A 26,608-nucleotide genomic window follows, 5' to 3' on the forward strand; every position below is an offset into this window, starting at 1 on the left:
CACACACACACACACACACACACACACCACATCTTCTTTATCTATTCATCAGTCAATGGACATTTGGGCCCTTTCCACAGTTTGGCTATTGTTGATAATGCTGCTATAAACACTGGGGTGCACATACCCCTTCAAATCTATATTTTTGTAGCGTTTGGGTAAATACCTAGTAGTGCAATTTCTGGATTAAAGGGTAGTTCTATTTTTAACTTTTTGAGGAACCTCTATACTGTTTTCCAGAGTGGCTGTACCAGTTTACATTTCCACCAACAGTGGGAGAGGGTTTCCCTTTCTCTGCATCCTCACCAACACCCATTGTTTCCTGCGTTGTTGATTTTAGCTATTCTGACAGGTGTGAGGTGATATCTCATAATGGTTTTAATTTGTCTTTCCCTGATGATGAGTGATGTTGAGCATCTTTTTATGTGTCTGTTGTAGCAGCTAAGGTTCTTCTCCCTTTCAGAAACCAGGGTGATGCCATGCCCAGTGTACATACAGATTAAGAGCTATGGACTATAAGTCTTTACTGTCACTCCCTGGCCACCACTGAAGAGGTCACCAATACATATGAGTGTTTATTTTTAAGAAGGGAATCTGGTAAGTACCAAAAAATTTCACTTCAAGTTGATGGACTGCAACCAGAAGAAAAGCACATTATTTTTTCTCAGTTTTCAAATCCTTCTCTTCCAATGGAAGGAGAAAGGAAAACAATAAGCCCACATCTCAAGTTTATTGTGCAATTCTGATTCCAGATAAGACCAGTAATAAAAATAGATTAAGTAACAAAAAAAAATATAATAGGATAGTATGGTCAAAAGCCCAAACTGTCCTTTTTTTTTTTTTTTTTTTAAGATTTTATTCATTTATTCATGAGAGACACAAAGAGAGAGAGGCAGACACAGGCAGAGGGAGAAGCAGGCTCCCTGCAAGGACTCAATCCCAGATCCCAGGATCATGCCCCAGGCTAAAGGCAGATGCTCAACTGTTGAGCCACCCAGGTGTCCCCCAAACTGTCTTAATCACTTTTAAAGCATCATTATTTCTGATTTTAAGCAGGGCTTACTTCCTAGCTCCCTTTATGCCCAGCCTCTTTGCTATAAGATAATGCTGGTTTATAAAAATATTAATCTGCCTCTACCAATCTGCCTCTGGGGAGAGAGAAATAAATGTGTATACTGCTTTCCATAATAAGCCTTGTAGAATTTGTCATAGTTACCATATAAAGATTAATATGCTGACACGTTGTGTTTCGGCGACAGACAGACAGGCAGACAGAAAAGATTAATATGTGCCAGAACTTGTGCTAAGTCCTTTACTTAATCTTTACATCTTTAATCTTCACAACTGTGCTATAAGTTTAATATTATAATGTCTATTTTACAGACAAGGAAATGAAATATTAAATTCAGTTCTTAATATAAATCAGGTGCCTGTGAAGGCGGCTATCTATACACAAATTATTTGTTATGTAAGCATTCCAGGAAGAAAAGAACATTTATAAATCCTTAACCTAATCTTCAGTTTAAATATTACCACATTTAAGAGGAACACATTAAAGGGATGCCTGGGTGGCTCAGTTGGCTAAGCATCTGGCTCTTGGTTTCAGCTCAAGTCATGATCTCACGGGTCATGGGATCTAGCCCCTATCGGGCACCACACTTAGTGGGGAGTCTGCTTTAGGATTCTCTTCCTTTGTACAGCGCCCCGCCCCATGCAAACACACACTCTCTCTCTCTAGGATAATTAAATGAGTCTTGAAGGGAAAAAAAGAAGTATATCAACCATTCCTATTTTAAAAAGAACATATTAAAGCATCTAAAATGCAAAGCATCTACATTTATTAAAATATTTGGTATGAGGAAGGTTAAAAAATTTACTTTAAAATAAAGCCTGTATAATTCTAGTAATGCTATTTTAAGGTACTTTAGAGATCATAACATAAATTGCAATAATTTAGATTAAGAGAAGTTCAGCCAAAATGTCCACATCATTTTTTAGAAGAACAGCTCTCTTGGGATGTCTTGTTGGCTCAGTCAGTGAACTGTGCAACTCTTGATCTCGGGGTCATGAGTTCACGCCCCATGTTGGGTGGATATTGCTTAAAAAATAATATCTTAAAAAAAACCACCTTTTTTAAGAAAAGATTTTATTTATTTATTTGAGACAGAGAGAACATGAGCAAGAGTGGGGAGAAGGGGAAGACTCCGCTGGGCAGGGAGCTTGGAGATCATGACCTGAACTAAAGATAATATGCTTAATTGATTGAGCCACCCAGGTGCCCCAAAGAACAGCTTTCTTTATTACATTCAAATGTTAGTGCTAACAAAATTTTGTCATGAATGCTGAGAACTATTTATTCTTCATTTATTCCACTTAGATGTATTACAAATTTTAGTATGCCGGGCATTAAAGATTAAAAAATGAGGCATAGTCTCCACCCACGGAAGCCAGTTGTCTAGTTTACAGATAATTACTATATCATGAGGTAAATGCAATGACAGAGCTGTGTGCTGGGAGCACAAATGAAGGAGAGATCAAAAAGGCTTCCAGCAAAGGAAGGCCAGAAGCACAGGGACTTGCACAGACATCTGGGCCCAACTTCCTCAAGAAATTTGCAAGGACCCAAGAAGAGATTCTCCAAAGGATATATAGGCTACATACAGGCTACAAATAGGTAACACTTTCTTGTGAATACATTAAGGATGTAGTTTAGCAAATCCTTTCTACAGGACAATATCAGGTAACTTATATGTAAATAAGCACAATTTCAGAATAATATTCTACCACAAAAGAATCCAACTTTACATTAAAGACTTGTGTGTGTGTGGCCTTAAATCTTTTTCCTGGTATTCAACTCTGAGGATCTATATTACCATTATCTATTGAGTTAGATCTGCAAACATTCACTCTCCAGCATACTAAGGCTATAAATAATCTAATTTTTTCCTAATACCTTTTATTTATAGACTACTTTACATTTCACAAAGCATTTTCACACACATCACTGCTCATATGAACCTTATCAAGATGTTCTTTTGAGCCTTCGTTAGCACACCCTATCCCACTCTGACATATACTAGAACCTTCCTCTATTACACCAACAACTAGATTATCAAAAACTTTTGGAACTAAATAATAGCAGAACTACTCAATATTGGCTATGTGCCTAGTACTGTTTTAAACACTACACGTTTTATCTCATTTCCTCCTTACAAAAGTCTATGGAGGTAAATACTATTATCACCCCATTTTACAAATGAGAAAACTGAGGGACAAAGATATCACTCAAAGTATGTGAGACAGGAGTCAAACCCAGGCAACTCAGAGCCTTAAAACCATTGTGCTCTTCTTCCTCTAAGGTTAAGAATCATTCCTAGTTAATCGTTCTCATTTCTGTTATTGTCTAATCATTACTTTTCTATTCATCCTGGTATATGTGACGGTGGGGCATGAAAAAGAAACATACTTTCTTATATATTGTTTCCTCTTCATTAAGCTGAATTCCAGATCTATTAAAGAACGAAAAAAAAAAAAAACCCTTAATGTTGTGTGTCAAGTTCCATTTTGGGGAAATAATTTAATGAAAAACATGAAGTAATCATTTGCTCCTGAAAAGTAATTAAAGGGGTGCCTGGGTGGCTTACCTAGTCAGGTAAGCACTAGACCCGGTTTCAGCTCAGGTCACAATCTCAGGTGGTGGTATAGAGCTGCGTGGTGGACTTGTGCTCAGTGCAGAGTCTACTTAAGATTCTCTCCCTCTGCCTCTCCCCCAACACTCTCTCAAATAAAGAAGTTTCTTTCTTTTTTTTTTTTAAAGGAAAGTAATTAAGGTAGATCCCCTTTAATATATAGCTATTTGGAGATTCTTAAACTAATTCAATTCATAATTAATTTTATTCCCAAAATGTTGTGGAAACATTTACTGCCTAAAAAGTGAGATACCAATATAAAAAAAATTATATATAAACATAAATGCACGTTTATGTATAAATACACATATATTACTCTTTCCAGGGATTCCACGGACTCCATCATCACTGAAATACATTATGCCTTCTGAAGGCAGAGGAAAAACCAAGCAAGCTGACTGGCAATGTTATGATTACCTTCATTCAATTTAACTATAGGGTATATACAATATTACAGAGATTTGTTTATTTGTTTATTAGAGAGAGAGAGGGAGGGAGGGAGCACATGTGTGTGCACATAGGGGTAAGGGGCAGAGGAAGAGGGAGAGAGAGAATCTCAAGCAGATCCCGACACAGGCCTCAGTTTCATGACCCTGAGATCATGACCTGAGTGGAAACCAAGAGTCCAATGCTTAACCGACTGAACCACCCAGGCACCTCCTCCCTTTTAAAGAGTTATTTATTTATTATTTTGGGAGGGTATATACAATATTTTAAAAGCAAAGACTAAAAAGAGTAATTTAAAGGCATGATTTGAGGATGGAAAAAAGAGAGAAAAACTATGAAAATATAAAAAGGAAAAAGCAGACAGAACTTATTATTTGTAAACTCGTATCCACAAGATAATCAGTCTCTTCACTGGGAGGACCAATGGTAGCCAGAATTATAATGCTCTGTGCTCTGCAGTTAAGTAAAAGTAAAAATACTAAATCACAACACATCATAGCACTCAAATATCAGAATTGGACAAGTTAATCTCCCTGTGAATCAGTTTCCTCATGTGTGAATAACAGTAACAATAAAAATGTGGTAACAGTAATACCTACCTCATGGATATTATGACCATAATATTTGTAAAGCACTTAGTACACTATGCAGTATAAAGTAAGCACCAAATAAGTGTTAAATAAGCAAATGAATACTAATCTTCTCTATCACCATACAGGAAGGTGAAGGTGGTCATATACCACGGTATCAAAGTCCAGAATTAACCTCAATTCTGTTTCATGAAATGATGAACCAACGTAAATGTGAGGCATGATTTACAGGCTGAAAACTATGGAACTATGAAAGAGGCAAGTGGCAAATAAGATACATTCAACTAAGTGGAATTGAATATACAGAAGGCATGAGAAAAATCTGCAGTGATTATTTTGAAGTAATGGAAGGTAGGAAAGTTGCTGAAGACCAAAAGAAAGGAAGGAAAATATTATATACACATACACATGTTAAAAAAGTAACACTTAAATTACTGAACAATCTGTAGTCACTTACAAAAACTGTAGGTATGAACAAAGCTTCAGTGGATATACAATGCTTTTTAAAATGTTTTTTTTTTTTAAGATTTTATTTATTATTCATGAGAGAGAGGCAGAGACACAGGAAGAGGGAGAAGCAGGCTCACTGCAGGAGGGACTTGATCCCGGAACCCTGGGATCACACCTTGAGCCAAAGACAGATGCTCAACCGCTAAGCCACCCAGGCATCCCTTAAAATGCTTTTCACTTGAAAAATTTTATGATTTTGTTGACAACTCATCTATCCTATATAAAAATAGTTTCATTTATAATGTAAACATAAAAGCTCGAAGATAATAAACTAGGGATATCTTTAGTGATAAACAATGAGAACACACTTAAAACATTTTTCGCAAATGTAAAGAAAGCACTGTATAAAATTAACAGAAACAATGGCAGTACATTATATGTATTTTCCCATTTCTGGGCATTATCTGTTGTTCCAAAAACTCAATAGCTGTAGAAACTGTGATGAAACATTCTGTCTACTTGAAGCAAAGGCTTACTCTAGCAGAGAGTCTATCAAGTATACAAGAAAACTCTTACATCCTCCTTGTAAATTACACTTTGTATCTCTATATAACGTTTTACTAATAATGGCATGCTAATGGGAGACCACAGATTAATGCATAAAAGTGCAAAACAAAACAGAAACCACAAATTACAAAACCATATATTACAACTTCTAGTACAGATAAACTGTGCCAAATCATGACATGGAACATAAACTATCTAAGATCAAATTGTTTTAATATCAGCTCATTAAGACCCATTTGTTCTAAAATAGGTCTATATATCTTCACTGTTCAATATAGTAGCTACTATCTACATGTGGCTATTGAACAATTGAAATATTGGTAGAACAAATTGAGATATATTGTAGCTATCACATACACCCTGGATTTCAAAGACTTAATATGAAAAAATACCTAATAATTTTTACATTGATCACATGTTGAAATGATATTCTGGATATAGCAGATTTAAATACAACATATTATTAAAATTAATTTTACCTACTTTTTAATTTTTAAATGTGCTACTAGAAAATTTAAAATTATTTTATGTGCCTTGCAGTCTATTTCTATTGGCCTACAGTCAGGTTTAACAGAAACTGAGTTTGAATTCTTATATTCCAAAGTTAAAACCACTGACTTTCCCACCAACTACATCAGTTTACAATAATCTCTACCCAAACTTCATCTATGAATTTCTGCCCTCAAATCACCCAATTACGAACCTCAGCCCCCAAAACTTTATTTAAATGCCCTAATTCTCCCCTCTCCCTCTCCTAAGACACTCTTGAGCCACCATCAAGGTAGTCCTTGTTCAAGCAAGTTTAGGAAAGCCAGCTCTGTGTGATCAACAGGTTTCCCTGGTGGTCTTTGCATAGGGATCTGCCAAAGTTAATTTGAATAAGCCTTGTAAAATGCAGTAAGTTGTGTTGAAGATGTATAATGAACAGAGACAGTTAGAAAAAAATGATTACAGTTGAACTTTAAATAGCACAGGTTTGAACTGAGCGGGTCCACTTATATATGAAAAATTTTTTTCAATAAATACAGTACAGTACTGTAAACATGTTTTCCTTATGATTTTATTTTTTAAGCTTTATTTATTTGAGAGAGAGAGAGAGAGAGAAAGAACAAGTCAGGGGAGGGGCAGAGGGAGAGAATCTTCAAGCAGACTCCCCACTGAGTGTATAACCCTACGTGGGGCTCCATTCCACAACCCATGAGATCACCACCTGACCCAAAAACAAGGCCTGATGTCTAACTGACTGAGCCACTCAGGCACCCTCCTTATGATTTTCTTTCTTTTTCTTTTTTCTTTTCTTTCTTTCTTTTTCTTTCTTTCTTTCAAGATTTTACGTATTTATTTGAGAGAGGAAAAAGCACAGAGGGAAGCGTGAGAGGGAGAGGCAGACTCTCTGCTGAGCAGAGAGCCCGATGCAGGGCTCAATCCCAGGAACCAGAAGTCATGACCTGAGCCAAAGGCAGATGCTTAACCGACTGAGCCACCTAAGCGCCCCTCCCTTATGATTTTCTTAATAATGTTTTCTTTCATCTAGCTTACTTTATTGTTAAGAATATAGTATACAAAACATATAACATGGAAAATATGTGTTATTTGTATTTTCAGTAAAGCTTCTGGTCAACAGTAGGCTATTAAGTTCTCAGGGGGTCAAAAGTGATATGTGGGTTTTTGACTATGCAGGGGTCTGTGCCCGTAACTAACCTTTGTATTGTTCAAGGATTAAACTGTATGATTAAGTTATCCTAAGTGATTTAAATGACCTAAATTAAAACCCACACTTGAAAAGTAAAAGAGCAAATCATGTGGGCCCTAAGGTTCCTGCTATGCCAAAGTAGAAGATCGTAACATTTAAGTTAGAAACAGGTTTCACTGAGGTTTCTGAGTCTTATTTATAAACAGGTTAAAATCATGATCTAAATTTTTAGATATCATAGAACTCTATTATTTTCATGATTTGGTACCCAACTCCTGACTCAGTCTGCAAAATGGAAGGGGGTAGGGTTTTAGGGGAGACACAAAGCAAATGTGGCCATCTCTACTACTTTTCTTTTATTCTCAGGACTCAGTGGAACACCATTTTTAAATTTAACAGGCAGGATATACTCCCTGGTCTAGAGCTGATAATAATGTGGCAAGTTAGCTGAAGTCCACCAAGTCTCCCATTACAGTGAAGTACACTGCTATTTTGATTCCAATTAATGGCCACATTTAAACTCTAGAATTATAGCTACTTAAATAGGCCATATTTATGAAAAGCTAAACTTATCCCCAAATCACTAAACAGAAAACCATATATATGACTCAATTTTCAAATTTTCTACCATTGAACACATATTAATCTCAATCAACACATATTTCACTTATCTCAAAATAGTCATTCATCTCCCCCAAACTTATTTTAACCATTTACTTCCTACTTTCTCAGTGTCCTCCACATAATAAATCCAAAGATTTTTTTAACAAACAAAAACATCAGGGTCACCTAGGTAGCTCAGTCAGTTCAGTGTCCAGCTTTTGATTTCGGGTTAGGCCATAATTTCAGAGTTCTCACAAGTCCCATGTTGGGCACCAAGCTCAGTGCTGAGTCTGCTTGAGATTCTCTCTCCTTCACCCTCTGCCCTCTCCCTGCCGTGCTAAATAAATAAATAAATATTTTTGAAAATTTTTTTAAATAAGACATCAGGTATATTCTAAATCCTATGGCAATCTAACTACAGAACATCAGAATAAAAATCTTTGCCAACTTGGAGCCATACGCTGATGACAAAACCCATTGTGGCAGCATCTAAATAGCAACACATTTACTTGATTTATCAATATAATGATCCATGATCAATTTTGCAACTTTGGCTACTTTGATTTTTAGCATGCTTAAGCCTTTCTACCATGAATGAATGCTCAAATCAAGTTAAGAGTAACTGAACATGAGTAAGAATAGCCAATGACAAACAGCATTCCAAAATCAAAGAGAAATCTTGATGTTTAGATCATTAATATTACTTCATGACTACATGGTCTACTCTAAGATGTCTCCTACTCAGTCTCTACAAGGGTGCATGTATATGTGTGTGCATATATACATATAAGAAAGATGTAGCTATGTTTTAACGTAAAAAAATTACAAGTACAGACACTGTTCTCCAGACTCCCTGACAGGGTCCTACCCAGTGAGTCAACATAAAATGGTTAAATAGACAAGACAGCTCTTTTATGAATTCTATGGAGGAAAAACAGAAGTTGTTATAAGGAACACTACAGCATATAGAGATGCTCTCATTCACTCCCAGGTCCTAACCTTATATCCATTCTACTTTCTCACTTTTAATTGCATGCCTGCTGCTCACTCTCATTTGGATAGCACCTCAGCACCATAACACTCAACTTACTAGGGGAGCAGAGATTCAAGAAGTGGAAATATCCACATCGATAGTTTTTTTTTTAAGCTTTTATTTATTTATTCATGAGAGACACACAGAGAGGCAGAGACACACAGGCAGAGGGAGAAGCAGGCTTCCCGCAGGGAACCTGATGCAGGACTCAATCCCAGAACCCCAGGATCACGACCTGAGCCAAAGGAAGACACTCAACCACTGAGCCACCCAGGCGCCCACCACATCAGTAGTTTAAAAATGAGAATAGGCAACTGCAGTTTTGACTTCTTGAACTTCAAATGATAAAATTCAGAGAGAAAGCAAGTTTGATGCTCTAGAAGTACCAAAAAGAGAAAGGGTGGAAAACCATCTTCTTTTCTTCTTCTTCAAGCCTTTTAATGGATAGGGACATCTATGAAGAATAGTATGGGCAACACACAGTGTCACCAAGTTTCAGCTGGGATGAAGCCATGTAAGGAAAGAGAAAGATTTTTTTTTTAAATCTAAAAGTAGGGATCCCTGGGTGGCGCAGCGGTTTGGCGCCTGCCTTTGGCCCGGGGCGCGATCCTGGAGACCCGGGATCGAATCCCACGTCGGGCTCCCGGTGCATGGAGCCTGCTTCTCCCTCTGCCTATGTCTCTGCTTCTCTCTCTCTCACTGTGTGCCTATCATAAATAAATAAAATAAAAAAAATAAAATAAAATCTAAAAGTAGATATGATTTAAGCCTAACAGCTCAGAATGATCTAGTTCTCCTTCATATCCTCTACTCCATCAGTCAGCAATTGTAACATATTTTCTTCTGAAAGGATTCTCAGTTTTACCTTGCTAGACTTGTGCTAAACCCAAGATAACTATCTTGCCTTCTTACCCAGCCTCCCTGACTCCAGGTTGTACTGTGGCAGGCACACATATTTCTCCAATCCACCTGCCTGGTCTTTCTAAACATGTTTTTATTGTCCTACCATTCTGATCTTAGTCCTTTAGGGTTCCTACTGTCTGACGCAGAATCCACATCCCTACACCAGATACTGAAGACTATCACTGTCATGCTAAGTATCATCAGTAATAGTCTAATTCTGGACTCCATTCTAGATCCCTACTCTTACTTTACTTTTATTTCATCTTTTTCATCTACTTCTAATCTATGTTCTCTTGCAGTGTAGTATGTACAAACACATCTTTTTTCTTTAAGATTTTATTTATTCATGAGAGAGACAGAGACAAAGGAGAGGGAGGAGAAGCAGGCTCCACACAGAAGCCCGATGTGGGACTCGATTCTGGAACCCCACGATCACGTCCTAAGCCAAAGGCTGATGCTCAACCACTGAGCCACCCAGGCATTCCCATACAAACACATATTAAATGCTTTTTTAAACCAAGTAGAATCTAGTAAATAAAAATGCATTGTTTTTTTTTAATCCTAAAAAAATTCAATCCATCCTATCTCCCAGTAAGATCTAAGAGTCCCCCACTCGAGTCAGAAGTTCTGCTTAATAACTCCAGTTATTGCTCATGTTTCTTTCCTTACTTTGGATTCCCATTCTCTGTAGCTAAACCCTATCTATCCTACAAAGTGGAGCTACAAGGACCTTCTCTATCACTTTTTTTTTTTTAACCATTCTAGGCCAAATTCTTGCCCTTCCTTGGCTGTTTATGACAACTAATACATCACACCATCTAGTACTTGCTTTCATGTAACACTCTGTTGTATGTATGTTAGTTCCTAAGGACAGGATTCAGATAATTTGTGTCATCCACAATACATAACACCAGTCTAAGAACATAGTATGTAACTTGTAAATAGTGAATTCAAACTCCATTTAACAGCATTGTCACATATAATACATGTGAATTTCTCTGGATTTAAAATAAAGGGAAAATATATAAAAGACTAAGAATTTTACATAGCATGATGGCTTATATAGCTGACTCTATGGAACATAAGTCTATGGGACATTTCTACATAGGTTGTCTTTTGACAATAACTGAGTACTGTAAAAAGTCATCAGACTAGATCTCTAATAACATACACAATGCAAATTACGCTGAACACATGGTCTTTGGTGGTTTAGAACAAACATGAAGTGTCTTAGAGGCATCATAAATATTATGATCATGCCACAAGAGATTAGAAGATTGGGTTTTGAACTTGCTCATGACATTCCCTAGAAGAAACTTCTTAATATAAATCCCCGATGTCCGCTTACTTGCCTATGGCTTGCTTGCATAAAACTAGAATATCAAATGAGCAATTGCTTAACTTCCTGGACAGTATAAAATGGCTGCCGTTTTGAATATTTAATTATTGTAACAAAAGCTGAAGCATCCTTTTACCAGCTTTGTCTTCTTCATTGAAATCTTCATGTCTTTCAACATCCTCTGATGTCTCAGCACTCAATACATTCTCTATTATTTATGTCCCTCTAAAAGAATGTGTCACTCCAACTCTCCTGTCTGCTTCAACCCTCCATTATGTCCCTCAGTGTGAAGCAAAATATTCACAATCAAAAGATTTTTCTTTCTTTCCACCTCACTCAGGCCTTACATTTTTGATATTAAGCTATAATTTTCCTTAAGTCTCTGTGTTTCACATTTAACAGAATCTAGGCTTAAATTAGAATATCAAATATCCCATTGTATTTTAAAATGAAAATCATGTGTTATACTTACATGATTCATCAACTTTAATTCTGCTCAATAACTTTAAAATAGCTACAATGGAATAACATTTCATATGCTAGATCACACCGAAGTTGATAGGTCAAATAGGATCATCTACACTGGCAAAGAAGTACACAGGAAGCTTTAAAATGTTAACTGAATAATTGCTACCTTCAGATGAGCTCATATCTTTGGAATGTTGAGGAATTCAAGGTCAAAATATGATAAAATCAATCTCCCCACCCAGTCTCAAATCTTCTAAATGCTAAATTCATAATGCCTTTGAAAGTGGCATTTCAAAGGAAAATGGAATGAAATGGAAAAATTTTCCATTCATCAAAGTTGCATTTTGCAACAGTCTGAAGCATTAATACAATTCATGTTTTTATTCTACTTAAAATCAATACAAGTTTAATCTGACAAACATTGCAAAATAATGTTTCATCAGCATTATAAAATCTAAAAGTATTTAGATTGTATTTTTGCAACGTAAGGACTAACCATTTTTTAACCAGATTCAACTATTTTGATACACAGATTTAAATAATAAAGTCTTTTTCTTTCTCCAGATAACTTTTGCCCTTTGAATGAGTATGATGGCAATAAGGAGCCTGGTAAAGTTTTAACTTAAACTATCAATTAAAAAACAGCAACTACCTCCCCCAAATAGACAATAAACAAACAAAACAGGGTCTCTTTTAATCTAGATGTACGTAGAACATGATGCTGGATAATATTAAGAACTGGCAAAACTCTGGTCAATTGTTCTTACTAGGCTTTGATATCACACATCTTAACCTGTATTCCAAAATGCTCTGTTGTTAAAATGCTCTTTACCAATAGAAACTAGGAAATAGATGATGGGTAGGTTTCCACACTAGCTTGTAAGTAGTTAATTGGTTACAAAGCTAAACAAAAATACCTGATCAGCAGCCAACATTGTTTCCATGTGAAACCTCAAAGTCTGATGAACTTCTGTTCAGTGAATTGCAGGTCTTATCACTGAGATCTAGGCCAACTATGCCTCTACAGCACAAATCTCCAACTTCTATCCCCACTCCTAGTTCTACTCCCTACTCTCTTCATTAAGTTACAGTAACAGGAATTGGCCTTCTAAGGTCATAGCAATGACAAGTGAATGGGAAAGTGCAAATGTTCCCTCTGAAAAGAGGAGGTCATTTGTATATTAGCAATTTCTAAAAGTGAATATTTCGAAGTTGTACTTCCTATATCAAAATGAAACAATATCCCTTTCTTGAGTCAAAACTTGTTGGCCATTTATTATGAAAATACATAAGCATCTACTATAGTTGAAGCTTTGCTTAATTGACTTTCCATATTAACCCATGAGTTACATCCTCCCTATATAAAATGCCCATAGTATACTCAACACCTATTATGGGATTAACCCATAAACTTCTGTCCTATCAGATGAGCTGCAAGCTTACCTAGAGGTGGTAGGTTTGTCTCCAAGCCTTTTTAATGCTTGTGTTACTGTAATTATGTGATTTAATTTAATATATGCAAACCAATTAAATGAATGTCAAAAAATTATTTGTATTATGAAAAGTATTTTGAATGTTCTAGAGAAAGCTAAATAAAAGGAGTTGGAACCGTTCTTATTTAGAAAGTTCTCAAATTAAAATTGGGCAGAATTTCTCTGTGAAAATATGAAAAAGAAGAAAAATTTTATGAGATATCTAAGTTTTCCAAATCTTTTAAAAGTTTATTGGAAGCCATGTAGCAGTGCTTTTACTCTTAATTTAGGATTCTTAACCATTTTTGAGTTATGGGTCCCTTTGGAAATATAATGAATGGTGCAGTCCATCTTTCTCCCTAGAAACACAAATGATTAACAACATACAATTCTGGTGGTTCCTACATCCTGGCCCCATTTATTTTCCCCCTCCACCCTTCCAAAAAGCACATCTTGTGGCTTTTATGGATCCTAAGCTTCTAAATATTCTAGTCATGTTTACACTCATTAAAAAACTAAGCACCGGGCAGCCCCAGTGGCGCAGCGGTTTAGCACCGCCTGCAGCCTGGGGTGTGATCCTGGAGACCCATGATCGAGTCCCACGTCCGGCTCCCTGCATGGAGCCTGCTTCTCCCTCTGCCTGTGTCTCTGCCTCTCTCTCTCTCTCTCTGAATAAATAAATAAATCTTAAAAATAAAAAAATAAAAAATTAAGCACCATTTTAGTGTAGCCAACTAAATTCCATAAGGTCTAATCTCAACTTTGTTAAGACCTTATTAATGATATTTCAGATTGGTTAATAATACCTACTACCTCTCAAGTGAGTCTATTCAACTTAAAAATAACAGATTCTAGGTTTCATTTCTCTTATTGTCTATGATCCTCCCATATGATTGATTGGTTAGCAATTCCTTATAGTTCTTTGCAATGCCAGGCTGTAACTCATAAAAGGGTTAATCAGCTAGCATACACTAATCAGCTAACATACACTCTAATTCTCAGGGTACAATAAAAATATATACATCAGGCTAGAATCAGAAAAAGCTCTTGACTAAGAATGGTAGTTATTTCTTCTCTCAGATTTAGTGTTCTAATAAGTAGTCCAAGTAATCTATCTTAATAAGGTTTTCCTTCCCACACATTGAGAGTCACACAAAAGCATGGGTGGATAAGAGATGTCAAATCACTTGTTCAAATATTCCCAACACATAGCTTTTCGTTCTGAAGTTCCTCCACTCTAAACCCACCGGGTTTATGAGTCATGAAAATTCTAATCTGCCACTATTGAGCATTTTCACCTCTAGATCATTTTCCCCAGCTGCCTAAAACAATTCCTGGGAGTCATTCTAAACTCCTTCTCCTCTTCCTTGCATCTAAGCAATCACCAGTCCTTTCAGTCAGCCTCCTAATTTATTTCTCAAGTCCATCTTTTCCTCTCAATTACTTTGGGTCCTTCCATGTTAACCAGCTCCTTGCCTGTGTTTGGTCCCTGAAAATATATATCCCAGAATTATCTTTCTGAAACAAGGCTGTGATCACTTCACTCACCAATTAAAAAGCCTAAAAATGGTTATCTTTCTCAGCTTAAAAATTCTTCAATGTCCCCACTGGACAAAGCTGAAGGCAAAGAATGTTCGAATGTCTTTGTGATCTGGCCCCTCCTGCTTTGTCGGCCTCACTTCTCACTTGCCTCACCCCTACCCTGAATCATCTGCTCTGTCTGCATGGCATGTTGTTTTCTTTTGTTTGTTTGTTTGTTTGTTTGTTTGTTTTTTAAAGATTTTATTTATTTATTCATGAGAGGCACACAGAGAGAGAGGTAGAGACACAGGCAGAGGGAGAATCAGGTTCTCTGCAGGGAGCCCGATGTGGGACTCAACCTGGGTCTCCAGGGTCATGCCCTGGGCTGAAGGTGGGGCTAACCCGCTGGGCCACCAGGGCTGCCATGTTGTTCTTACCTGTATAGCTGCTGTTCCCTCTGCTTAAAGCAAATCTTTTTGCTGCAACTCCTACCCCTGTTCCCTGGTCTGCCTATGGAACCCTGACAATTCAGCTCTAAATAAAGCTTTAAAATGCCCCAATATGTTCATAACAGTATTGTTTAACAGTTAAAAACTGAGGGCACCTGGGTAGCACAGTCAGCTAAGCATCCAGCTCTTGACTTTGATGCAGGTGGTGGTCTCAGAGTCGTGGGATGGAGCTCTATATTGGGCTCAGTGTTCTAAGTGGAATCTGCTTGAAATTCTCACTCTACTCCTGCCACCTCCCGGTTGTACACACACATATGCTCTCTCAAATAAATATTTTTTTAATTAGTTAAAAACTGAAAGCCACCTAAATCCTCCAAATATAAAAATGACTTTTTAATTACAATGGATTCCTGTGATGGGATATTACGTGGTAATAAGAGTGTTTATAAACTTAATGATATGAAAAGCTAAAAAATATGGCTATAAAATTATTTATACAGAATCGTTCTCAACCATATAAAACACATTCACATAAAAAAGAGATCATTGGCAGAATTGCACCAAAACAACAGTACTTCTCTCTGGGTAATAGGATTATGAGCAATTTTTTTCTTCCAGTTTTATTTTTTTTATTTTTACTTTTTTAAAGATTCCATTTATTTATTCATGAGAGACACACACACACAGAGAGGCAGAGACACAGGCAGAGGGAGAAGCAGGCTCCATGCAGGGAGCCTGACATGGGACTCAATCCCGGGTCTCCAGGATCAGGCCCTGGGCTGAAGGTGGCGCTAAACTGCTGAGCCACCCAGACTGCCCTTTCTTCCAGTTTTAAATGGTAAACATGTATTACTTTCAAAATCAGAAAAACTGAAAATATTTTAAACTGTGAAGACTTTCCTGGAGACTTCTCAACTCACAAACACACACACACAAATTAATCATTCCCTCCTCTGATTCAAGTACACACTGTCTTTGTTGTATATATTACATACTGCTATAAACATTATCACCTATATTTTAACTCATGTTTATCAAGGAACTGTCTGACAGGATTTGGTTCAGCTTTATTCCCTACTTCCTGACCTCTAGTAGAGGCCAGTTAAATATCTATAAAATGAATGTGCTTTTACATTGCTAGCTACATGCAAATGACCAATAAATGATTAATCAATCATTTTTAAATGTAAGTCATTAACAGAGTCAACAAATATTTGCCATATGCCTAAAACATCCCAGGCTGTCACAACCCCTGCAGATACTGCACTGAAAAGGTCCTTGCCCTTGTGGAGGCTACATTCTAATGTGGAGAAACAAAACAAAATAAAGCAGCTCATTTCAGAGTGACAAGTGTTAAAACAACAATGTGGGATGAGGGGAATCAAGAAGACCTGGGGAAAGAGTGTGACATCAAAGGCATATTGAAAGATGGTGCATGACAAGAGGCAAGCAGGGATAGTAAAATGGAATAACTGGACATGGAGTCAAAAGACCTAAGATTCCATTCCTGCTCTGTCACCCACTAGTCAGGTAATCTCTGAGTCTCAAGTGGGATGATAATCCCTAATTTACAAGAACATGTAAGAATTAAATAAGATAATTCATGTGAAAGGGTGAGGCCAGACATTCAGGGTTCCCTGTATTTTTTTTTTTTTACCTGTATCTATTTGGAGAAGGACATCAAAAATAATATAATACCCCAAACTGGAGTACATGGATTATGACTGTGAGTGAAGATGCCAAAAGAAACTCAACAATGTAAATCTCATCACTTTGATCAGAGAATTCCATAATAGATTTGTAGTTAATAAAAATACTGCATATGCTATCCTTAACTATTTATCTGAAGTTAGGATTCTACTATCAATTACAATTGCATTAAACAACAACATGGCAAAGAGTTGAATGGTCTACCCACAAAATCAAATGCAAACATATAAAAAACAGGTTCATTTCCAAAAATTGTCTCTCAGCCTTTCCTCACAATCTCATAAACATTACCAATCTTCACTATTTTTAATCCCCTGTGAATCTCAGTTATATTTCTAGGCCAAAAGAGGAAAGGAAATTTTCCACAGCAGATTGCAAAAGAGAGGTGCTGGGCACATTTACTTCTTGTCCTTTTTAATTGCTGTGTATCTGAAACCTAAGAATCAGGTCTCCTGGACTCTGAGTAGGGGGGTAAGTTGTCAGATCACGAAAATGTTTCCTTTGAAGTATTCCAATCCCTAATCAATCCCCTCACCTTATCATATATTTAGGATAGAACGTCTTTTGTCCTTTACCTCTCTGCTTTCCAATCTCACATTCCTCAAATGACTGGCTGGTTGAATGGGCCTACTATAACCTACTCGTCAACCTCTTAGACCAAAGAATTCTCTTCTAGATATTTCTAGGTGCTATTTTCAGAATTATTTGGACCCTAATTCTGGTCAGTCCTAGTATTAATAACTTGATTTGAGACATCAGGAACAAAGCAGATTACCATGACAGGATAAATGAACTCCACAAGAATGAATTAACAGTGAGTAGGTAAAGAAAAATTTAACTCGTAAGATTCAAGCTAGTGTTCACATCTACTGGCTGCCAAAACCTTTTACGTCAAAATAAGAACTCTGCTTGCTTTTTGGCATGCCAAACCTGTAAAAAGAGTCGTAGCCTGGAAATTCAGATGTCCCCTGAGTTTGGGAACACAGATAATATTTTCTCTTTTTTCAAATTGAAGATGTCCTTTATGACATTACGTATATTCATGTTTCCACATTCTATGGACATCTTGTAGAGAAATGGTACAATGGCAAATCTGTCTCAAAAACGTTAAAGTATACTATATTGTAAAAAAAAAAACACAAAACTATAGCACTGTTGTGTTTAAATGTTTATACAGTCATTTAATGAGCACCTACTAAGTGTCAGGTGCTTTTGAACTTCTAGACACTGCTTCAGTTGTAGCACTGACCATTTAATTAGTTGCACTCAGTTACTAAAGAGAGTTCTTCCCCCCATGTACTTGATCTTGACTTTGAAATAAGTCTAAATGCTTAAGAAATGAAGATATTTGGCTGTACAACACAAAATTAGTACATGTTGTTTCCTTCTCTTCATGTATATTAATTCTACAATCATATCAAATGATATAAAGGCTCTTTGGTGCTTATTTCTGATGCTCTCCTCTGAAGTATGCCAACAAGGGTTCATATCACATATTTATTATTTCTGAGAATTATATAATAAAGCTTCTGGGGAAAGACAAATAGGCTTAATTCCAAGATACTAATTTATGGTATTATTTTCATTTAGTAGTACCTTTCTATTTCAAGTTAAGTCAAAACGCAAATATTAGAATGGTTTCATATTAAAAAATTTACAAGCCCAGCATCTGTAAAGAACACTAAAGGAAATGAAAACTGAATGTAATAGAACCAAAACATAAAAGAAGCCCATACAAGCCATTTACAAGGAATAAGGACCAGCTGCGGGAAATTCCTTGTTAAGCTGGATACTACTGTAAGCATAGCAATCTCTCCAGGAAAGCCCCCTTAAAGTGGTGGTATATCCCGCAACTCTCAAGATCCAAACTGGGGTCTCTATACTGAATTCTATCTCTGACAACCATAATGGCCCCTGTGGAGAGCCAGGCATGGTCTTCTAGAAAGTAAGGATAAGGAGCTTCAAATTAGAGCCCTTGTAGCTCCAGAACTACCAATATCAACACTGGTAGCAATTGGGTAATTATAAGTTTAAGCAGCCCTTCACCAATTAAAACGTTATGTTCACAGGGCAAGGAAAACGCTTATACTTGCATTGGTAAGTCAACCAGAAGCAGAAGCAGGTAGTTACAAAAAGCAGGTAGTTATTGCCTTTCTAGGTCAGGCAGTCACCATAATACACAAAGAGCCTTTCATTGCTCTTCCATCCCTGATGGACTCTTCTTTCCAGCCCCTCTTCATTTTCAGATGCCATCAACCAGTGTTTAACTCTGGACTACTGATTATCAACAATATTTCCTCTATCAAACTCCTACTGACTATAATCTGAGGTAGTTAGGCAGGCATCTAAGAGCTGTAACAAGATCTAATTTTCTGAACACTTTGTACATATTCTTTCAAAAGCAAACCCAGAAGATGGGTGCTCTCTCTTATTTTTGCAGACTGGGAAAAAGAATCTTTTGATAAATGATGTGACCCAATCACCACTGACAGAGCTGTGGCTTTGACCAGTATCTTTCTCATTCCAAGCTTCATGGACTGTCCACTACTCAATTATACTCCTTTCCATCTCTCTCCTTAGTAAAGTCCATATGATTTAATCAAACTCTTCATATTGTAGAAAACAAAGCCATAATCTTCTGATACTTATGAATCAAAACACTACAAAACTCACCTGCACAATGACAAGATCCAAATGGACAGGCATTACCCTTGTGTAGCCCTTGAAAAACAGCAAACTAAACCAACCAATGGAGAAAGTTATTTAAGTAGAAAATTGTGTTTTATAAAATATCTAAAAACATTACATTTCTGAGGGTCTACTTTTGTATCAACTCACTGCAAGGTCATGAAAAGTTTAAAGGTAACTACTTTTCAACATGCAACTTTGAAATATTCAGTTTATATTATTATATTTATGTTTTCAGTAGCCTAGAAAATCTTCTAATATTTCCTAACCAACCAGTCTTTTAAATAGAATATAGATAATGTGGCTCTTTGTTGGCATTCACAGTAACCATGCCATAATAGGCTCTGAAACAGTTTGTGGGGTTGGGTGGACCTTAAGTGGTTTTGCATTAGAGCAGTAGTTAAGAAACCAACTATAGAAGAGTCTCTAGTTTTAAATCTAGGTCATACTATCCTTAGTCAAAAGTAAGCATAAACTAGACAATTTATACTACTTCCTAAAAAGATGGTTTACAAAAAAAAAAAAAAAAAAAGCATAGACTGGTTGAAGATATCACTGTTTCCTCAAAATGTATTATGAATAGATGTATGTATTGACTTTTTAAAATAATCTATAAAATAAATAAATAAAATAAAATAAAATAATAAAATAATCTATATTCCCAGGGTGCCTGGGTGGCTCAGTGGGTTAAATATCCAACTCTTGATTTTAACTCAGGTCATGATCTCTAGGTCCTGAGATCTCCCCAAGTTGGGCTCTGGGATGAATATAAAGCCTGCTTAAAGATTCTCTCTCTCCCTCTTTCCTTCCTCCCTTCCTCCTTCCCCCACACTCTCTCTTTCTTCAAAATAATAATAAAAATAATAATCATCATCATCTATATTCCCATTAATTCATGTAAGGAATTTGTTCCTCTGTTATAAATAACCCACTAGCAAAATTAACACTAAATTATAATTAACTAGACATGCCAGAAAATATAAAATCTGTATAATTACTTTCAATTTGGAGTAAGGGAAGAGGAGAGATAAAGTCAGAGATGCAGAAAGAAAGCAAAACCTAATTTGAATTTTTTTCAAAAATACAATATTCAAAAATACATAAATTAAGTAAATAAGTAAATAGGGGGATATATTGACTACTGTTGCAAATAAGTGGTAGGAAATGTATGGGCACTATATTTTTCTTCCTCCATTTCCATCAATACAAATTTTTTAAAAGCAGTATTTCCAGGGCATATCATAAGGTCAAGTACAGATTCATTCCAGTCTCCTGCTTCTACACAACACTGTTAACTGATGTTCTAGAGTTATTATACTCAAGGTATTATAGTGGAGATTGGCTCTGGACGCAGACTACCTGGGTTCAAATCCCAACTCTGTCAATTACTGGCTGTGTGATCATGAGCAGATAAAGTAAATATATTAACACTCAATTTCTCTGTCAGCATAACAAGGGTTATAATAGAGCTGAACCTCAAAGGAGTTTCAATGAGGAACTATACCTAAAGTATTTAGCACAAGGCCTGGCCCATAAGTTAATGGCAAATCACCTTTTGTTACAGTAACCAAAGGGTACCTTAAGACAGAAAAAAAAAAAAAAGACCAAAAGACATTATATAGAAGTTCACACTTATTCAGACTGAACTGTATGAAAAATCAGTAATCCCTACTATAAAATCATCCAGAACCTCTGGTCACTATTACAACAATGATAATCATAGCCCAACATTTATGTGGTACTCTACTATGGGCCAAGCACTGTGTTAATATGCAGTTTCTCACCTGAACTCATATGAAGCAAGGAATTATTATTCCCATCTTACAGATGAAGGTCAACATGTGGACATAATTTGCTCAAGATTATAAAGCAAGTAGCTGGCAGAGTTAAAATCTGAACCTAGACAATCTGCCTCCAAAGCCTGCTTCTGACAGAAAATACCTACTCAAACTTGGGCAAGGAATTTCGCATATTGGGATTTCAATTTTCTCCTTCGGCAAATGAACAAAGAGTGGTAGAACAGGTATTCTTAAAAGTCCCTTCTAAACTCCTCTGGACAAAAATGCTATTTAAATCCAAATCCACTACATATAGAAAACATCTCTGCTTTGGTCCTTTTATATACCTAGGCTTCTCTGCTTATATAAATATAAAATGATGCATATTTATAATTCCCCCAGTGGAGTGTCTCATTGTTCCTAAGCCCATTAGCGGGAGGTACATCACCAAGAGGCATCAGCCAGACAGAAAACCTCACTAGATAATTCCAAAACTAAGTCCCTTTGAATGGAGCCCGAAGAGAACCTGACTTGAAATGAATTTTACCTAACACCACTAGTGCTACAGGGAGGTTAAGGAGACACATCAACAAAATTAGCCAAACCTCTAGGACTGGAGCTATGTCATCCTACTTCTTAGGACCTTGGTTTCCTTATTTACAGATATCTATAAAGTAGTGTTTAGATACAAGTAAACCTGAAGGAAGCAGGAACCCCAACTCAGGGAAACCAATCAACTTTGTTAGAATTGAGGGAAGGGGGTAAGGAAATGTATAGTTTGGAAAACCACATTCAAATACAGTCATTGCTTTTACAATATAAACTATAGAAGTAAAGCTCCAAAAAAAAAAAAAAAATCTATTGTGTTGGTTGGCAAAAGAAAGTGAAGCATCACTGACGGGATATGGATTTTAAAAATACATATTAAGAGGGATGCCTGGGTGGCTCAGTGGTTGAGTCTGCCTTTGGCTCAGGGCATGATCCCGGGGTCCCCACAGGGAGCCTCCTTCTGTCTCTGCCTCTGTCCCTCATGAATAAATTAAATCTTTAAAATAAATAAAAATACATATTAAGGCATATTAGAGTAGATTACTGTTGCAAGCCCCTTTTAGCTCAGAGTCTGTAAAATGAATCTCTAGGACTACTTAAGATATTTTCCCCCTTTCATAGAAAAATGATTTATTATTTTTTTTTTTTAAATTTTTTTTTATTTATGATAGGAACACAGTGAGAGAGAGAGGCAGAGACACAGGCAGAGGGAGAAGCAAGCTCCATGCACCGGGAGCCCGACGTGGGATTCGATCCCGGATCTCCAGGATCGCGCCCTGGGCCAAAGGCAGGCGCCAAACCGCTGCGCCACCCAGGGATCCCAGAAAAATGATTTAAATAAATGCACAAACATGTAAAATTCTATGCACAAGACTCAAAGTGTTTAGTTTTTGCTTTTTAAACATATGTGATACATTTAACACAAACTCTTGGGGCACCTGGGTGGCTCAGTGACTGAGCAATCTGAATTTGGCTCAGGTCATGATCCCGGGGTCCTGGGATCAAGTCCCACAACAGACTTCTCGTGGGGAGCCTGCTTCTCCCTCTGCCTATGTTTCTGCCTCTCTCTCTGTGTCTTTCATGAATAAAATCTTAAAAAAAAAATAACCACAAAGTCATAATATTCCAACCCAAAACTAAAACACAACCAAGGTTGTGTGTTCTAATCTGGTTCTAAGATTGTTTCAAAACCCCAAAGTTCCATTTTAGTAAGACAAAGAAGTGAGACATAAAGTCCACGTAATTTTTCCTGAGACCAAATATATACAGCTCAATTTTTAATAAAATCTCAAGTCTTTTGGCCATCTTTACCTACTCAATAGCACCACCAGGGATGAAAATAAGCTGACTTCAAATCAGTCTGTCCAGCTTCCATGAGCATTGCTGGTAAATGGTTTGCTGAGAAACCATTGGCAAACCACATACTACTTGTCAATATCAGTTTGGGGGAAATTTTATAATCTCTCCCCAGCCCTCCCTTCCAGAGACAATTAATCAAAAGCTAGTCGCATTCAGATTCAGGGCCTAGAAAAACATAACTAATGTCTACACTATAAGCTCTCACCCCTAAAACTTCCTCTCAGATTTTAGGTTATCTTCTAAGACTGAACTTGGATAGGGAGCATCAGTATAAAAATAACTGTTTGAAAAGAATGGCTTTCCTACCAAATGCAGCCTCACGGTTCTATCCCCTCACCACAAAAATAAGCACAGAGAGAAATTCTAGAAAGCAGATTCCTCCTTTTCTCTACCAAACTAATCCCATCTTGCAGCTTCTCTTCATTTTATCAAAACAAACTTTAGAATGGAAAGAAATACACTTTAATATTAAAATTTTCCATTCCTAAAGGATGCCTGCGAAAATTTGTTAAGATCCTCTCTCATGAAAACTCTCATACACACAATTTACAAGTTTCACGGGCTCCCTTGAACTGTCAAGGTTAAAAATCCTTGCGGTAGCCTAGGGAATCATGTGCTTCTCAATAACCCTATCACCTTCTTCATGGATGGGAGTCATCTCAAACATCACATCTTAAAATGTAAGAAAAACAAAATGAAGATTCCAATTGCACCTGATGCTCTAAACTACTTCTGTCAAATTTCGGTTCTGCCATGTTTCAGCAATGCTCAAAGAATTTGTTTCATTTCCTTGATGACCCCAACTGGGTCTTATTCAAAGCCCTCTTCTCTCCTTCCTTTATTCTTTTCTTTTTTAACTGAGCCTAGAAGCTTATAGCCAAATCAATTTGTTAAGTGAAGAATAAATGTTTGCCTAGAACAAAAGCCCCCAGTGAACACTCACCCTCATCATACCCCCCTTTTTTTTCCATACCCCCTTTTTTAAAAAGATTTTATTTATTCATGAAAGACACAGAGGTAGACAGAGAAGGAGAAGCAGGCTCCATGTAGGAAGCCCAATGTGGGACTCCATCCCAGGACTCCAGGATCACGTCCTGGGCCAAAGGCAGATGCTCAACCACTGAGCCACCCAGGAGTCCCTCACCACCCCTTTCCACCTTAAGATATTCAGGACATTGCCAACTGATGTGGCCGTGGGCTGGATCAGAAAACAAGAACAGAATTAAGGACACTCCATTCAACCTTTTTGTCTGGGGCACTTCCTGGGTTTTTCACTGGTATTTAACACCAAGACACAAGGCTCATTTTTCATTAAAGTTGCAAGACTTTCACTTTGCCCAGTTTCAAATGGTGTAATTGATCTGTATTGTCTTCTTAAATAACCCATCTGAAGGACACTGCAGCTTTAAATATTTCAGTGCTAGCTAGCAGATAGACTCCATTGCAATATGGCTCTGAAGGTCGCGTCCTATTGTCTCTTTGCTCTAGAAAAAAACAATGTCTAGTCCTTCTTCTGGGTAACATAGGAAGGGTTACCCTAGAATTTCCACTCTTCCAACTTGGTCCCTAAAGGAGTTCATGAGTTTATTGGAATCTCACACTCATAATCTTCCCGGCAGGGACAATATGCTGATTGCTATTAATGATGCCAGCACCTTAGCGAGACATAAACACATGTGCTCACATTAGTTTAATTGAGCATATGAAACTGTCTGAAATAGCACCACTCAAGGGCTGTTAACCTCTTTAAGAGTAGGCCCAGGGTAGTTTGGGAGTGGATAGCTTTCAGGAGGCACTCAGGACCCAGGATTGCATAACTTGAAATGTGTAGCTACTTAAAATGACAGGAATCTCAGCCTACTCATTCTGGGACCAAGCCAGTACCTTGCCATACACTGCACCTTGTCAAAGAAGGTCAAAATAAAAGGCACACACACGGTGAAGGAAAAAAATATGCCAAAAGAAAAAGGCCCTTTTCTATCTTATCAGGATGCTTAAATATGATTCCTCAGTCACAGTCACAGTGTTCCCTCACCCTTGTCCCCGGTACTGGAACAGCACCAGCGAAACGGAGTCTTGGGAATGGGACAAGGGAGCTGGACATCGCTGCCTTTTTTTAAAGAACAAAAATCACGATTAAATGACAGGGAAGAGGGGGTAAAGGGAGAGGAGTAGAAACGGAGGTGTGTGCAGGTGCACTGGAGCATTACCTGAAATGGCAACAGATTGTTACCATTATCCGTCCGGAAAGCATTATCCTCCATCCAGGACTTGGAGGTGAGCGGGGCTGCCCGAGGAAACTTGGGCGGCGCGATCACATTGCTGGAGAAGGGCTTTTTGAGCGGCGAGATGGGGTTGAGCGGCGAGGGCACCCCGACTCCCACGCCCACACCCACGCCGACAGCCCGGCGAGGGTCCCGGCCAGCCGGCAGGCCGCCCCACGGGTTGGACGGCGCGCTCCAGGCGGCGTTCACACTCTGGTGCGTGTTCCAGCTGGACGAGGCGGACGAAGCGGCGGCGGCGGCCGCAGCGGCTACTGCAGCCGAGGACGAGGACGGCTTGCTGGTCATGATGGGCTGGTGGCCATACGCCGCGGCTGCACTCCTTTGAGCGTAGGGCGCCTGGCTGGGGCTGGCCGGCGAGCGGCGCTGCTGCGGGGGCTGCCCCTGCGGGGGCTGCGCGGGCTGCGCGGGCTGCGGCGCCGGCGGCGGCGGCTGCTGGTGGTGCTGGGTCTGCGCCAGGCCGATCTGCGGAGAGAAGGTGCCTCCGAAGACTGGGTTGACGTGGTGCGGGAAGTTCTGGAAGAGCATGGTCCCGTTGACTGGGGTGATCCCCTGGAAGAAGCTGTCCTCCACAGCGTTCGTGGTGCCCGTGGACCAGGTGCTGCCGAAGGACGGCGACAGCGACGCGCCCGGCGCCGTGGGCTCCTGCGGCGGCGGTGGCTGCTGAGGGGGCTGGTGGAAACTCAAGCCCGGCAGGAGCGGCGATTCCATCTGCATCTTGTCAGGGCCGTTGGGGGCCGGCGGGGCCGCGGCGGGGCTGAGGGCCGGCACTGCGCTGCTGTCCTCCGGCTTGGGGGTCTCTGAGGAGAGGGGCGTGGACGGGGCTTCGGCTGCGCTGGGTTCGGGCTGGGGCTGCTGCTGCTGCTGCTGCTGCCGCTGCTGCTGGGGCTGGGGCTGGGTTTTGCTTTTGTCCATCAGTAAATCATCCTGCATGGTTTGCGCAGCTGAAACGGGGAAAAAAGAGATGCGTTATTGTCAATGTGATCGTTAATGCCCCTCGCTAAAGCGGGAGGGTGTT

General features: G+C 38.4%; 1 protein-coding gene across 19 annotated transcripts in view; it reads right to left on the bottom strand.

Annotated features, from left to right (window-relative positions):
* The window catches only part of CPEB3 (cytoplasmic polyadenylation element binding protein 3), a 195,916-nt gene that overhangs the window by 132,965 nt on the left and 36,343 nt on the right, over positions 1–26,608 (bottom strand). For all 19 annotated transcript variants that reach the window (XR_011997508.1, XM_072739508.1, XM_072739507.1 and 16 more), the window contains one exon: positions 25,519–26,534. Coding sequence is in view for 18 of the 19 variants with exons in the window: in XM_025990586.2 (XP_025846371.2) it covers positions 25,519–26,534 (1,016 nt within the window). In the remaining variant the exon portion in view is untranslated. The remainder of the gene's footprint in view (positions 1–25,518; positions 26,535–26,608) is intronic.

The sequence above is a fragment of the Vulpes vulpes genome, chromosome 15 (genome assembly GCF_048418805.1).
Source record: "Vulpes vulpes isolate BD-2025 chromosome 15, VulVul3, whole genome shotgun sequence".
NCBI classification, from domain to species: Eukaryota; Metazoa; Chordata; class Mammalia; order Carnivora; family Canidae; genus Vulpes; species Vulpes vulpes.